We start from the raw sequence: 14,247 nt of genomic DNA on the forward strand, positions 1-14,247 counted from the left end.
ATCTTAACCCCCTTCTAATCCAGTGTCTGACCTCATCAGGCATCAAGATTTCCCTGCATAGCTCCGATGTCGGATGAGTTCTGACACGCGTTTCTAACAGCATGCAGGACAGAGCCCTGATGTTGGGGGCTGTTCTGCATATGTATGTATACAGTATGCAGGGCTCCAATTGCCCAAACATATCTAATCGCCATGTTTTTTGAAGAATATTGTGTTTTTGTTTTTTTTAAATATGTAATTGCAAATACAAATTTTTTTTTTCTCTAAAGGGATTTTTTGAACTGATTCCTCAGGATCTGATTAAAATATTTGATGAAAATGAGTTGGAGGTATAGTACTCAATCACCTTTTTTTGTACAGATTGATAATGCTTTATTCTGGGATAAGGGTTTAACAACTTTCTTTGTTTTCTAGCTCCTCATGTGCGGTTTGGGAGACGTGGATGTCAACAACTGGAGAGAACATACCAAATATAAAAATGGTTATGTTCTTGGACACCCAGTGATTCAGTGGTTTTGGAAGGTGAAGAGTTTGTTAGACCTGTTCTTTTAATACTACCTCTTTTTTTTTTTTTTCTCCTAGCAAGCTATTGTCTGCTGCCTTGTTGTTAGATATCAGAGGTGATCTGGTCACTTTTACCATTACAATATCTAGCAAGAGCTAGAATTAGATGCTGTCCTAATGGCCTTTTTACACAGGCCAACAGTCAGGTAAATGACTGCACGAGTGCTGATGTCACTGCGAAGGTCGTCAGCGCTCATGCAGAGCGTTTACACAGAGACTTGCTGCTTCTCGCGCAGCACTTCACCTCCTATGTGAAGCACTGAATGAGGAGAGTTTACACAGGATGAGAAGCTAGCAAACCAATGATGCTTTTTAAGCTGACTGAAAAATCATTCATTTGAACAAATTTTGAGCAATAATCGTTACATATTAACCCCTTGAGTGGCGGGTTTCCTACCACCCTGTCGTGCCCACCAGGGCAGGTTTTTTAAAATGGTCTAATCATTGAATTTCAACTAATTTTGCAGTTGCGTCTCAAGAGCCATAACTTTTTTCATTTTTCCATTGACACGGCCATGTGAGGGCTTGTTTTTTACGGGACAAGTTGTGATTTTTTTTTTTTAAACAGGAGGGAGGAAAAACAGAAATGGGGAAAAAAGAAAAAAAGAGGCCATGTCATTAAGGGGTTAAATAATGCATTAACTTCCTTCTCTGGGTCATTACGACGCATGGATACCACATGTGTGATTGTATTTTTGATTTTTTTACAAAGTAAAGGGAGACAAGTGTTTTTTATAATTTTTTAAATAATTTTTTACCTTTTTTTTTTTGGTCCCTTTAGGGGACTTCCACAGGGACCCATCAGGAACCCCTGATCACATTCCGGGGGTCCGATGGTGACAGCCCTTTACATGCTGCAGTGACAGCCCTTTACATGCTGCAGTCACATAGACTGCCGCATGTAAAGGGTTAACACAGCAGAGATCGGAGGTTTTCTCTGACCTCTGCTGTAAGAGCCAGTACCTAGCCTCTGACAGCGAACAACCAGCTCTCCCTGCCACAGAGACCATCGGCTTGCTTCTGACAAGCCGATGGTCTCTATGGCAACCTGTAAACAAAGCAGGAGATTGCCGACATATCGGCAATATCTTCTGCTGGTTTTTCTTCTGCTTGCTTTGTTCTCTGTGGGTCTGTGCAGGCAGAGCACACTGTCACAGCTTGTGGCATTGTGCTCTGCAGCTCCCATAGTGATACATAGCCCGGAAGATTTTCGGGCTATGTTGCTATGAGCAGTGGAGCTCGTCCCGGAAATTTTCCGGGTGTGCCACTCAAGGGGTTAATGGAGCCTTAAGGCACAGGGGATGTCCTAGATTGTTTTGCGGCACGTATGCTGCTGCACAAGACAAGGTACATTGCAGACTTCAGGCCACTGCCAGCTGGGACAGAGATGATTGTTTGCAAACTGTCTTGTATTACCTGCAGGAAGGATTTGGGGGATGGGGTGTACATACAGTGGGGGGGAGGCGTGACGACTACCACATCATGCACTTGAAAGTTGTAACTGAGATTGTTTTTTTTGTTAAACTTGGCATGCAAACAAATATGTGAATGAGAGTTGTGGCGTGATTAGATGAACGGTCTTGCCACCGGAGGCCCTAAAAGTGGTTCCACCCTTGGTCTATAAAAGGCTCTCAGAGGCTACTTGTGTGTAGTGGACCACTTTTTCCACTTCTGTCTAGTGGTCAACACGTTTGTCCCTTTCATGTTCCATAGGCAGATTGATTTCCACTTTCTACTTCTATGAAACTTAAATTGTATACATTTAAATAGCAAGCCCCTTTGCCATGGATAGGATCACCAAAAAGCTTGCCTTTGATCCCATGAAATTTGATAGACTCCAATGCTGCCTTCAGAGATGTTTGGGATGGAAACCAAAATATTAGTATTGGTCTAATACAATCAGTATAAAACCGCACTGATCTCATGTTTAATAAAAGACAAATATGACCTGCTGGTTTCTGGAAATAAACATTGATGGAAACAGATCCTTTCTAGGAGCCTAATGAATAATGCAGGCACTAATTCAGATTAAACACAAGAAGGTGAAGGCTTGCATGCCGAGGAGGTGAGGAATTTCCAAATGAAGTTGAAGGGTGTAAGAAATCGGTGCTAGTAACTTAACAACTTGGCATCTGTCCAGTGAGAAGTGACCAGTCTCTTATAGAGTTACGGCTTTATTTCATGAATTCATCTGTTTAATCCATTTTACAGTTATTGATATTACTAACAAGCAGCCACATTCCTGCACGTGGGGGTAGGGAGCAGTAGAAATGCTATTCTTTTTATTGCTGCGCCTTGTAAACATTTATAACCTGTCTCTTAAAATCCTAGGAGAGGTAAAAGGCATGTGATGTCGCGTGTTTTTTTGCATTCGAATTTACGATGTGTGATTTTTGCTTTTTAGGCTGTATTGATGATGGATTCAGAGAAGAGAATTCGCCTGTTGCAGTTTGTCACTGGTACTTCTAGGGTGCCAATGAATGGATTTGCTGAGCTATATGGTTGGTAGATCTTTGCCTTTTTATAGTATCTATATTTTAGACAGTCAATTCCCTAACTTTGTACTTCTTGTTAAATGCTTTTATGTAGATTTGTGGAAAATACTGTACATACAAATCAATGGAAGAAACGGCACCTTTTTGTAATGACCACATGATGGGCGCCTGTGAATTGACATTGATTCGGGCTCCAGAGCATACAGTAAAGAAAAGGATTTGTTGCACTCTAAGAATGCAGTGAATCATGTGATTTCATTCACCCAAGCCAGATGGAGCTTTCAGTCCCATCACAGGCTTTTCAGACCGAAATGAGTAAAATCATGTGATTCCCTTGAGTCCTGCAATCCTTTCTTTTATTAGTATAATGGAAGTGATGTGCAGTTGTTTTTTCCTAAAATACAAACTGTTTATTTTGGGCCAAATCCAAACAGAATTTTATACCTGTAAGGATCTGCATTGTCATTCTTGACTGAACCCTGTAACACTTAAAGGGGTTGTCCCACGGCAGAAATGAAATTTTTTTTTCTCTTCCCAGTCCCCCTGCTAAAGCAAACATACTACACTACCTGTGGAAAGCGTCATAAAAGAGCGTTTCTACTCACCATTACCTCGTTTCGTGAACTTTTAAAAATGTCTTCTTTAAAGATGGCCGCCGGTCCTTTCCCAAGGTGCACCGCGGTTTTCTCCCATGGTGCACAGCGCTTGCTGTAGCCCTACGTGCGCGCTCCCGAGACGCTGGTCACGTGATTCAGTTGATGACGTCATCGCGGCAGGCGGGGACCTCTACTGTTTGTAATGCCGATTCCAGCCACCCCATTGGCTGGACGGCACAACGTGCAGTAGGGAGGCTGGTAGCAGAATGGCCGATCCAGTGCGCTCCCGAGAAGTGACAGCTCGTCTGCGCATGCGCAGATGAGCTGTAGCGCGCGACCACGCTGAAGTGGCTCGTCCACAGAGAAGTAAGAACTGCGCAAGCGCGTCTAAAGAAGCCAGAAGATACAGAAATTAGTCGGAGCCATGGAGACAGGGACGCCAGCAACGGACTGGGTAAGTGTATAACTTCTGTATGGCTCATATTTAATGCACAATGTACATTACAAAGTGCATTAATATGGCCATACAGAAGTGCTTAACCCCACTTGCTTTCACGGGACAACCCCTTTAAGTCTCATGCAGTGTATTGTGGAGTTGGAGTCTAATATACTCATATAGTGAAAAAGGATGTAACATTTTTTTTATATATTATAGAGATCATGCAATATATCATCGATTGTTTTCAATCCAGAAATATCGCAGTACTCAAAGCAGCGTGAGAATTGGTTCTTTACCTATGCCTGTAACGATGCAACATTCCAGCTCCCAGTTGGCGTCATGAAGTTCAATTGAATAGATATCAACACTTTGTAAATAGCAGAAGAGTTTGGTGGCCCCGGGAATTTATAGCTCTAATAAGTATCTTACAGTAACTGAAGGTGCTATCAAATGCTTAGGAGCACACTTAAAGCTGCCCTTTTAAAAAGTGTTTTCTGAGGATGTACATTGGTACCATGCATGTCTCTGACATTGTGCCACACATATAGTTAATCTGTTAGTCAGTGTTAATGCAGCAGAAATGCAGTCCTAAGCTCTCGCTCACGACCTGAAGGTTGTGGGTTCAATCCCCGCTTGGTTCAGGTAGCCAGCTTAAGGTTGGCTCAGCCTAACATCCTTCCAAGGTTGGCAAAATGAGTTCCCAGCTTGGTTTGGGGGTAATAAATTACCTGAGAGTGCTGTGGAATAAGTTGGCACTAAAAAAAAAAAAATTCTTATTTTAATTTAAATATCAGATGATTGGGCGGTCCTGTGCTCAGGATCTTTACTGATCAGATGTTTGAAGAGTCTCGTCTCGGGCATGCAACATCACATTTTTTCGGTCACGTGGTCTAAAAAGCTGCCCAGTTCCATTTAGTCGAATGGGATTGAGCTGACATACCAGGCGCAGATGCTATATAATGCATTGCGCTCTGTCTGGTAAGCCCTGAAGCAGTCGCGGTACTCACCTGAGCACCATGGCCACTTCAGACATCTGATTTGGTTCGGGTCACAGGCGGAGGACCTCCTCAGGATAGGATATTAGATTGGTGGCTAAGTTATCAATATCTGAGTCTCAGTCAATATTAAAGGGGTTTTCAGAGTACAGAAGACAACTGGAGGTCTCTCTTGCTAACGCAAGCAATTCGGGGTGGTTGATCAATGTGTGAAAGTGTCGGAGGTGGAACCTCATGGCTTTTGAGGAGCTATATTTGGGAGTAAGGTTTTGCTATTAAGTGCAATTAGGTGAGTGTACATAATGGCCCCTTTTATTTCCCATGTCAGATCTGCTTTCCTTTGCACGGCTTTAAACATCTAACTGTCCGGAGTGTAGTTCAGGAATTAGGAAAACTTCTCTAATAGTTAGCGGTTCTTCCCTCCTCCATATCCTTTTTGATCTAAAAAGCGGTAACAGGTTTCCCATACATGATGTAAAAGGAACCTAAACACTCCTCACCACATTCTTGCCCACTTACTCCTTAAATGTTGTGCTATCACCTTACTGCTATAACATAAAATCTTTAGAATGCAGCACTTTGTTCCTTCTGGACTATATTGGAACTACAGTAATTGGCAAGAATTGCAAAATAACCAGCTGCCAGCATAGTAGCCACAGAGAACTCCCCAAGAATACAAATTGTAGCAGACCTTTACTTTAACACCCTGTCGTCCTGTGAAAATCTTCTGGACTAATACAGTAACGTTGCAAAATATGTAACAATCTGTGCTGAGAATAATCAATCTACTTTTCTTGGTGCCAAGAATGTCTGTTTTACAGGACTATTTGTCTGCCATTAAATACTAATGTTTGCTTTCAGGCTCAAATGGACCACAGTTGTTTACAGTTGAAAAATGGGGCTCACCGGAGAAACTTCCCAGAGCGCACACATGGTAATCCTTATTTATTTATCATTGATGTATTGTAAAATGTTTTCATTCCCACCTTCCAGGAGCCACTTTTTTTTTTTTTTTTTTTAGTTCCATTGATGTAGCTGTCTGAGGGCTTGCTCTTTGCAGGAGATGTTGTATTTTTAATGCCATCATTTAATGTACCCCCCCCCCCCCCCCAAAAAAAAATTCTCCCCACTTATAATGTACAGAAAAACATTTAAACGTTTTTTAAAGTGCAGTCTTTGGTTGGTTTAGTTTTTACAACATGCACAGTACGCAAAAAATAACACGGGAACGTTTTTTCTATGGGTTAGTATGATTACGGTAATACCAAATTTTGGGAGTTTAAGAATGAAAAGGGGTTTTGGAGAGGTGGGCATTCTATCACAGCTATAGGCCATGTTATGCTGTGAGTACCCAGCCAAAGAAGTATGTAGTTAGACAGCAGCACTCCACAATAGGACAATGGGGGGGGAACATACCATTAGGGCTCAGATGCATGCTCCTGACATGCTCATCCGTAGTGACCCAGAACAATCTGTAACACTAGAGCAGCATGCAGGGTGCACAAAGTTCTTGAAGTATATCCTGATTAAGAAAATGCCTTATTTCATTCCATATGCATGACAATGTTTCAACTGCTGCCTGCGGTCTTTTTCAAGTAGTACTTGCTCAGCATCACCACACGAGCGAATATTCATCCATCAATAGAGATGAGCGAACGTACTCGTTTCGAGTAATTACTCGATCGAGTACCGCCATTTTCGAGTACTTCAGTACTCGAGTGAAAAGTACTCGCGGTCGGTGGGGGGCGCCGTGGGTGAGTGGGGGGTAGCAGCGGGGAACAGGGGGGAGCCCTCTCTCTCCCTTCCCCCCCCCCCCCCACTCCCCGCTGCAACCCCCCACTCACCCACGGCGCCCCCCGAATTTTTTTCGCCCGAGTATGGAAGTACTCGAAAATCGCGGTATTCGGGCGAAAAAGGGGCGTGGCCGAGCACGTTCACTCATCTCTATCCATCACGCTTCATGAAGTATATCCTGATTTAAGAATATGCCTTAAGGACTTCTTTGTGCGCACTGCATGCTGCTCAAATGTTACAAGTTATCCTGTGAATACACATCTGATAAAGCATTCATCCTTAGGTGCGCCACGGAACCGGTTCTGATTATTATATAATACTATGCCGTCCCTATTTATAGTGTTGTAGTTTTATGCAATATGAGCGCTGTATCTCCCAGCAACCCACCATGGTAGTATTGTTGTAGAGCATTGTCAGATGTGGCTTATGCTCCAGGCAATGTACAATACAATGTCCTACTAATAAAAAGTTAAAACTCCTAGTGGAGGAAACATCGGAGAAATATCTGCTATGGTTCATGCATAGCTACACCAATGTGTTTTATTGTAGTGTTCTATTTGTGTGATATCCATCTGCTGTGTTACAATTTAGCTCACTTTATTTAAATATCTGACAACATTAAAATATGTAACTTCTAAATTATTTTTTCCCCCTAGTTTTAACCGGCTGGACTTGCCACCTTATGAGTCATTTGAAGACTTATGGGACAAGCTGCATATAGCAATAGAAAATGCTCAAGGTTTCGATGGGGTGGACTGAAGATTGTCTGAAGTGCTGACATGTGCTACGTTTACAACTGAGACTTATCGTTTTCCCCAGGAAACTTCTATAGTGTTATTTTGCAATCTTGTTCAGAAGTTCTTCTATTTATAAGAGATGACCAGAAAGATTTTTTTTTTTCCTGTAATCATACAGAGGGATTATTTTCCAAGTTCCTGCACCGTTTCACTCCTCATCATGGCATTTCTTAGATCTAATGGTTACTTCTCAGTCTAGACATCTTTCTTTGGTCATTAAAACTACTGAATTATAAGCTGTGAAATGAGCATAAATATGAAATATTCTAACTAAGATTGCCCTCTTCATGTGAAAGGAAATACTTCTTAAACCCTAACATTGCTAGCAAGTCCCGTCATATGAAGGCTTCTCTGACAACTTGTCTATACGATTTCAATATCGAAAGTGTCAATCACTTTAAACCACTTAGTATTTTACCTGTTTTTGCTGAATAAAATAAACTTTGCTATAAACCTCACTCATCATGGAGAGATACCGTTAATAGCCCATCAGTGTGGTGATGGGGCTGTATCTGTCAGGGAGCTTAAGAATGAAAAGGGTTCAGGAGAGTTGGGCATTCTCTCACAGCTATAGGCCATGTTATGCTGTGAATACCCACCTGATTAAGCATTCATCCTTAGGTGTGCCACGGAAATGGCATTTCTCAGGGTTCTTCCTTTTGATTAACAGGGGTTTCTTTGCAAGAGGCTGGAGGAGGTGGGTCCGTAGACGCTCCTCTATAGTAATCAGTCTATGAAGTTTTGAAGGAGGAGAATTGATTGTTTGGCCAGTTTCATGAGAACACAAGGTAGAGTTGTCTTCTTTAAAGGGAATGTATCATCAGAAAAAAAGACCTAGGTTTAACCAACTTGTTTTTTGTTTTTTTTTCCAGTGTTACGTTTTGTAGACTTAAATATCCTAAAATTTTGCAGTTTTCGCACTGGCCATTAAGCCTAATAGTCTGACACCTGCTTGATCGGTACAGCAGTCACATGGATCATAGACACAATAGACAGAAGACTCATTGGAATCTATGGGAAAGTGTTATAGGCATATTCCATGATGTTTTAGAGGTCACTGGTGACGAGGGGAATTGTGACAGTCACCTGCCATGAATAGCATCCTATGCTATCTATTGGCACTACCTTTTTTTAAATTGCAATTCTGCCTGAGGTGTTGAGATAACTACTGAAAACTGATCTCTACATAACAGGAGTGGTCATTCTATTGGGGGCTAGTGGCCAAAATGAAAACTAGAGGATATTTGCTTGTTAAATAAACAGTCATTTCTGACGACTCGTTGCCTCTAAAGGCTTTACATTTGAGAAGTTTTTTTTCTCCAGTAAGGGGAAATTAGTCTACAAATGAGAATACTTTCTCCACCTGTTATGTTTTTTGATACTAGTGGCTCAAAGGGCTGCTGCGCAACTGTCCCAAGGGTCGTCTCCAAATTTTTGCTTTGACACATTATCACTTAAAGAAGAAGAAAAAAAAAAGCAATTTTCAATTTGAACTAATATTCATTTTTGAATTGCAATATAAATTTATCATTCTGAATGAGATCAAGTTGCTTTAATGCACGGAAATGACTAGACCGACCTCTACCTTTTTCTCATGGTTAGACTTGCTGCTGCTGCTTCAGGCTGTGTAATGGTCTTAATCACAATGTACTACAACACCTATTCCCTGGTAAGGCTTTAAAGAGTGACGCTTTCCCAGCATCTAGTAATGATTTTGTTTTTTGTACTTTTTTTCCCCTATAGGATATTGTTGCACAGATCGCTGTCCTGTGTTCTTAGTTTTTGGACATAACTTTCAAAAGTGAAATCTAACAGCTAACTATTTTTAAGTTGTGGGTTGAGAATTGTATCTGTATGTTGAACACTTCCATTAGCCCAGAGTGTGTACACATTATTTTTTGCAATGTTGCACAGTTACTCAGAACAAACATGTTTACAGAGTTTTATACGTTTACAGTTAATCTTGTTTATAGTTTTTATATCGATATTAACTCCTTCACTTTTAGCATAGTCACCAAATGTATTACTATACAAAGTAACCAAAGTCACAATCTTATGTTAGATGTCTTGTCATTTGCTGTTTGTAAATCCGTGTGGCTTTTTTCTACTTTATTTTCCTATGTGAATATGTAGAAGTTGACTTTATTTTGATAATTTCAACAGAATTTCCATTTCCTGTTTCAAAGGGATTTTTCATCCTCCTTGCATTTAATTTTTTTTAAACGATATCAATCACTTACATTCAGCAGAGCTAGCCATTTTAGGACTGGATCTCCTCAATCTTGTACAAGCTACTGACTGAGGGTAAGGCATTCTGCAACCCAAGGCATAGTTACTACAGAATTGAAGGGATACGTTTTGGTCCATCTTACAATATGGCTGTCAGATACACGTTAGCACTGCTTTTTATGCCTACGACACTTTACTTCTTAGTACCTTACAAACCCTTTTGAAAAACGTTTTTGCATTTGATTGTATATGATCTCCTGATCTATACATGCAAACTTGAAATGGGGTTGATATGTTTCTATGCAGAAAATGAAATATGCAATTGTGAAATAGACAGCAGGGACTGTCACTGGTCTTATGTGATTGTAAATGGTCCATTTTAGTGGCTAATGCAGTAAACAAACTGTGCCAGTATGGCATAATCTGTCTAGAACACTTGGGTATGACATTTGCCCCAAAAGTCTCCACTTATTCGATTTATGTAGCTATGAATTAAAGAAAAATCGCACAAATACATTAAAATACATCTTGGGCTTTTTACAGACTACATCTTTGCCTCTACCACCCCCCCTCTTTCTGGGGTTTCCATCTTCTATTCAGAGAACTGCTTAAGGATAGAACCATAGTTTAATTTAATATGCAAGACTGAGACTACTTTCATTTTGTATTTGGCTAAGAAAACTGACAAGTACAAAAACCTAGTGAGTAGGAAACAGAGTCCTATAATGCTTTTGATCCAACTAAAAAGACTAAGATGGAAACTTTGTGAAACAGACCAGTGTTCTTCATCTTGCACATTATCTTATTCCTATGCAGTGGTCTGCATGGAAACCAGGGATGAGTGTTAGAGGCAAATTTGCATTCTGTCTGCTTGTTTTAAGACATGCAACAATTCCATATTGTACTACTTTTATAGAAACGATCCCTTTATGAGCTGGAATACTCCCATAACTAAGCAGAGATGCAAAGAGTTTCTACAGTGCAGCAGACTTAATGTCAAAAATGTAGTTGTCTTGCTGCGAAGAATTTGATAACTTCATGACTTTCCTGCTTTTATTACTGACTTTGCCACTCTCAAAGAAGCATTCCAGGATTAGATTTGCCTATATAGTACAGCCTAGGCTGCTCTTAACAAAAGGGCTTATACCTTATTTTTTACGTTCCTGTTTTTACACATTTGTTTGTGCTGTTTACAGGTTCTCTGCATTTTGGTTTCTTCCTCTCTGATATGGTTCCCTTCATTTCCCATTGTGTCTCTGCATTTCCAGAGCAGACCATCTCCTCACATAGGACTCAGACCAGAAGTTGTTCAATCGAAGGGTCCCCATGTAGATTACTTTAGCAGGTTTGGACGACTAACAGATGTCTGGGAAAAGAATTGGGGACATTGGCTTCCTTCACCTGATCCTTTTGTTCTCCAGGAGATTAGGGAGGCAAGCTGCAGCCAGGCAGCTCTTGCTTCAGCTTAACGCATGCAGTTTAAGAGCAGCAAGTGATCGGTGACCTACAACTTCTGTTCCCTAAATGACACCATAGAGTCTTAGTATATCTTATTTGATCCAGCTTCATAAGCTGAAGGCAGAGGAGAGCCAGGGGATCTGTTTCTCCCATCAGCTCTTGTAAAGCTGCATCTTGTAGATTACACTGTGTGCAGAACTTCCAGTGTATGACATGCACAATAAGTTTTTAGTTTTAGAACAGCAGCTACTTATTGTATGGACCTACTAAATCACTCCACTCCTGGTCCCTTGGACAAGGTAGAAATGATACCGCTATGTAGTGTGATACTAAAGATATGTACAGAGGAACAAGGAGGGGGTCAGAAAGCTGCCAGGAGAGATTTGATTGTATGAACTCCTTGATCATATCTAAGTCCACCATAGGATGGCTATCTACACTGGAGAGCAAGCTCTGGACTTGTAATCAGATTGGAGATCACAGCCCCTGAAAGAAGGGGTTCAAAATCTATGCATGCAACTGAGATGAAAAGAACATTGGTTACACCTCTAGAATATTGCTGGTGCATTAGTATTATATGTCTAAAGAAAATTCCTGGAGTGCTTCTTTGAGGGCCTTCTACACTTTTGCAACAATTTTATATTAATTAGTCACTGCATCTATTTAAAAAAAAAAATGGAAATGGTTGTAGTGAGGAAAAAAAAAAAAGGTTCTACCGTTTACTGTATGCATTTCATATGCGGCTTGGTGTGTCTCTTTGGCTACAGACTGCAAACAATCCATTTATGTAGTATGATCCTGCACTCATGTATTACTCTTAAAACTATTCACCAGGGGCGTAACTATAGAGGATGCAGGGGATGCGGTTGCACCCGGGCTCAGGAGCCTTAGGGGGCCAATAAGGCCCCTCTTCTCTATATAGGGAGCCCAGTACTATGAATAAAGCATTATAGTTGGGGGCCCAGTTACAGGTTTTGCATTGGGGCCCAGAAGCTTCAAGTTACACCTCTGCTATTCACCCTTTTATCTTGCTAACAGAGTAGGAGAGTTGACAAATAGAAGAGAGTAACGGCTCTTTTCCATGGGTCAAGAATCTCACGGGTCTTGTTTGCCAATGTGAAGGAGCCTCTGATGTCATTACCAACTTCTCTGCGCTCAAGAAGCCTGTTTAAACAATAATCGTTCAGTATTTCACATAGGAATGTGTAGCGCTGACTAGTGAATGAGAATTGTTAACTTAAAACTGCACAAGAAGTGCACTAGCCAGCGCTGGGTTTTATGTTGGCTGAAAATGAATGACTAGCAAGAACTTCAATTCTTGTTCATCATTCACCCACATTTAAATGGAATGTTTATCTTTTCGTTTCACCTGTTTGAACGATTTTCTGAATGTTAATCTTGCTGTCCAAATAGCGCTTAAAGCACTACATATTAGACACACATTTAAACACATATTGGAGTAATAAAGCATCTCTGCATACATAATTCCCAAATCAATTTTGTGATCTTCTGTGTATCCTGTTTCTGGATATGTGACTCCATACCAGGACTTAAGCAGCTTTTACACAGAATGATTATCGTTCGAATTCCCGCGATCCAGCAAGAAGCTGAAATATAATCATTCAGTGTAAATGCACCGACTGAACGCATGAGAAGTCAGTGCTCCCTGGCCCGCTCTGCCGCCATTCAGTTAACGAGGCTTGTTCCTGTATAAAAGCACAGGAATGATTATTGATTGGATGAGCTGTCAAATGCCCAACTGAGTCTCCTGTATAAAAGCACCAGAAGTGGGAAGTTGGTAAGTGGTTACCTACCTGCATAGCACTTCTCTTTTTATACTACATATATTGCTAGTGCCCAGTGTAATGAACCTTGCTGCTTATTACAGAGTGGCTTTATAAACTGTATTGCTGCTTTTACCTCCACCACTGTTCTAGGGGCCTGCAGTATAGTTACAGCAATACAATGCAGGCTACATGCTGGAGAAGGGTTTAAGCACCTTACCCTTACTACATTGTATAAATGAAAAGAAAATGGATTTTTATCCTCATGGGATGTTTTGTAATTTCCCCATTCATTGTGTTGTTGACATTTGTGGCTGCAACTCTATTCCTTGAAAGTGTTACATGTAAATAAGTGATAATTTATATGAAATTAAAATTGTATAAAGAAATTCAGATATTTTGTACAAATGCATTGAAATAGAAAAGCAAATGTATCATTTAAATGTTGGAATTTGTTTAATAAACTTTAGTTTTAAGATGCTTATACACGGTAATTATCCTGAAGCAGTAAATAAACTTATTCTAGTATTGTCCTCATTGACTTTTTTCAAATCCGAATTAGCAGAAATATATCATGCAGAAAAATCTAACATCTAAGATTAGAAAAGTGTGTAGGTATAATACTAGCCAAGAACAAATTATGTTATACAGTAAGTGGCAATTTATAACGGCATTTGCCTTAAAGGGGTTCTGATATGGGGGGGAAAAAAAGACTTTTACTCTCCTGGCCAGGACCGAGCGCCAGGCATGTCCCCTGCATCCGGCATCATCTTCTGTGGCTTCTAGAAGCAGAGCTCTGTCTGTCAGCCCAAGTTAGACTTACAAGTGGAAAAAGTGATTAAGAAAACCGTCTTGCCATTTGAGGATTGCTCCCAGCTAATGGACCCTATGGATAAAAAGGCTGGCCTAAAAAAAAAAAAACCCATGGGAGACTACAGCCTTCTGAAAACAAATATAGCAGCCACCTCTGTGGTGCACTCAATGTACTTGTCGCTCTTGTAGCTGGACAACCCTCTAAAACAAAGGACCCAGGGAAGAAATCATTAAATGCGTTCCACTGCTCAAAATGTCCACTGGATGCCTCAGCAGAGTCTGT

At 40.7% G+C, this 14,247-nt stretch overlaps 1 protein-coding gene across 3 annotated transcripts in view; it reads left to right on the forward strand.

Moving 5' to 3' along the window:
- Positions 1 to 13,682, forward strand: part of NEDD4 (NEDD4 E3 ubiquitin protein ligase) — a 116,559-nt gene extending 102,877 nt beyond the window's left edge. For all 3 annotated transcript variants that reach the window (XM_066592559.1, XM_066592558.1, XM_066592560.1), the window contains 5 exons: positions 270 to 329; positions 415 to 522; positions 2,969 to 3,065; positions 5,951 to 6,023; positions 7,540 to 13,682. In XM_066592559.1, coding sequence (XP_066448656.1) covers positions 270 to 329; positions 415 to 522; positions 2,969 to 3,065; positions 5,951 to 6,023; positions 7,540 to 7,642 — 441 coding nt within the window. In that variant the 3' untranslated portion in view covers positions 7,643 to 13,682. The remainder of the gene's footprint in view (positions 1 to 269; positions 330 to 414; positions 523 to 2,968; positions 3,066 to 5,950; positions 6,024 to 7,539) is intronic.
- Positions 13,683 to 14,247: the final 565 nt, after the last annotated feature.

Source organism: Eleutherodactylus coqui, chromosome 2, assembly GCF_035609145.1.
Source record: "Eleutherodactylus coqui strain aEleCoq1 chromosome 2, aEleCoq1.hap1, whole genome shotgun sequence".
Taxonomy (NCBI): domain Eukaryota; kingdom Metazoa; phylum Chordata; class Amphibia; order Anura; family Eleutherodactylidae; genus Eleutherodactylus; species Eleutherodactylus coqui.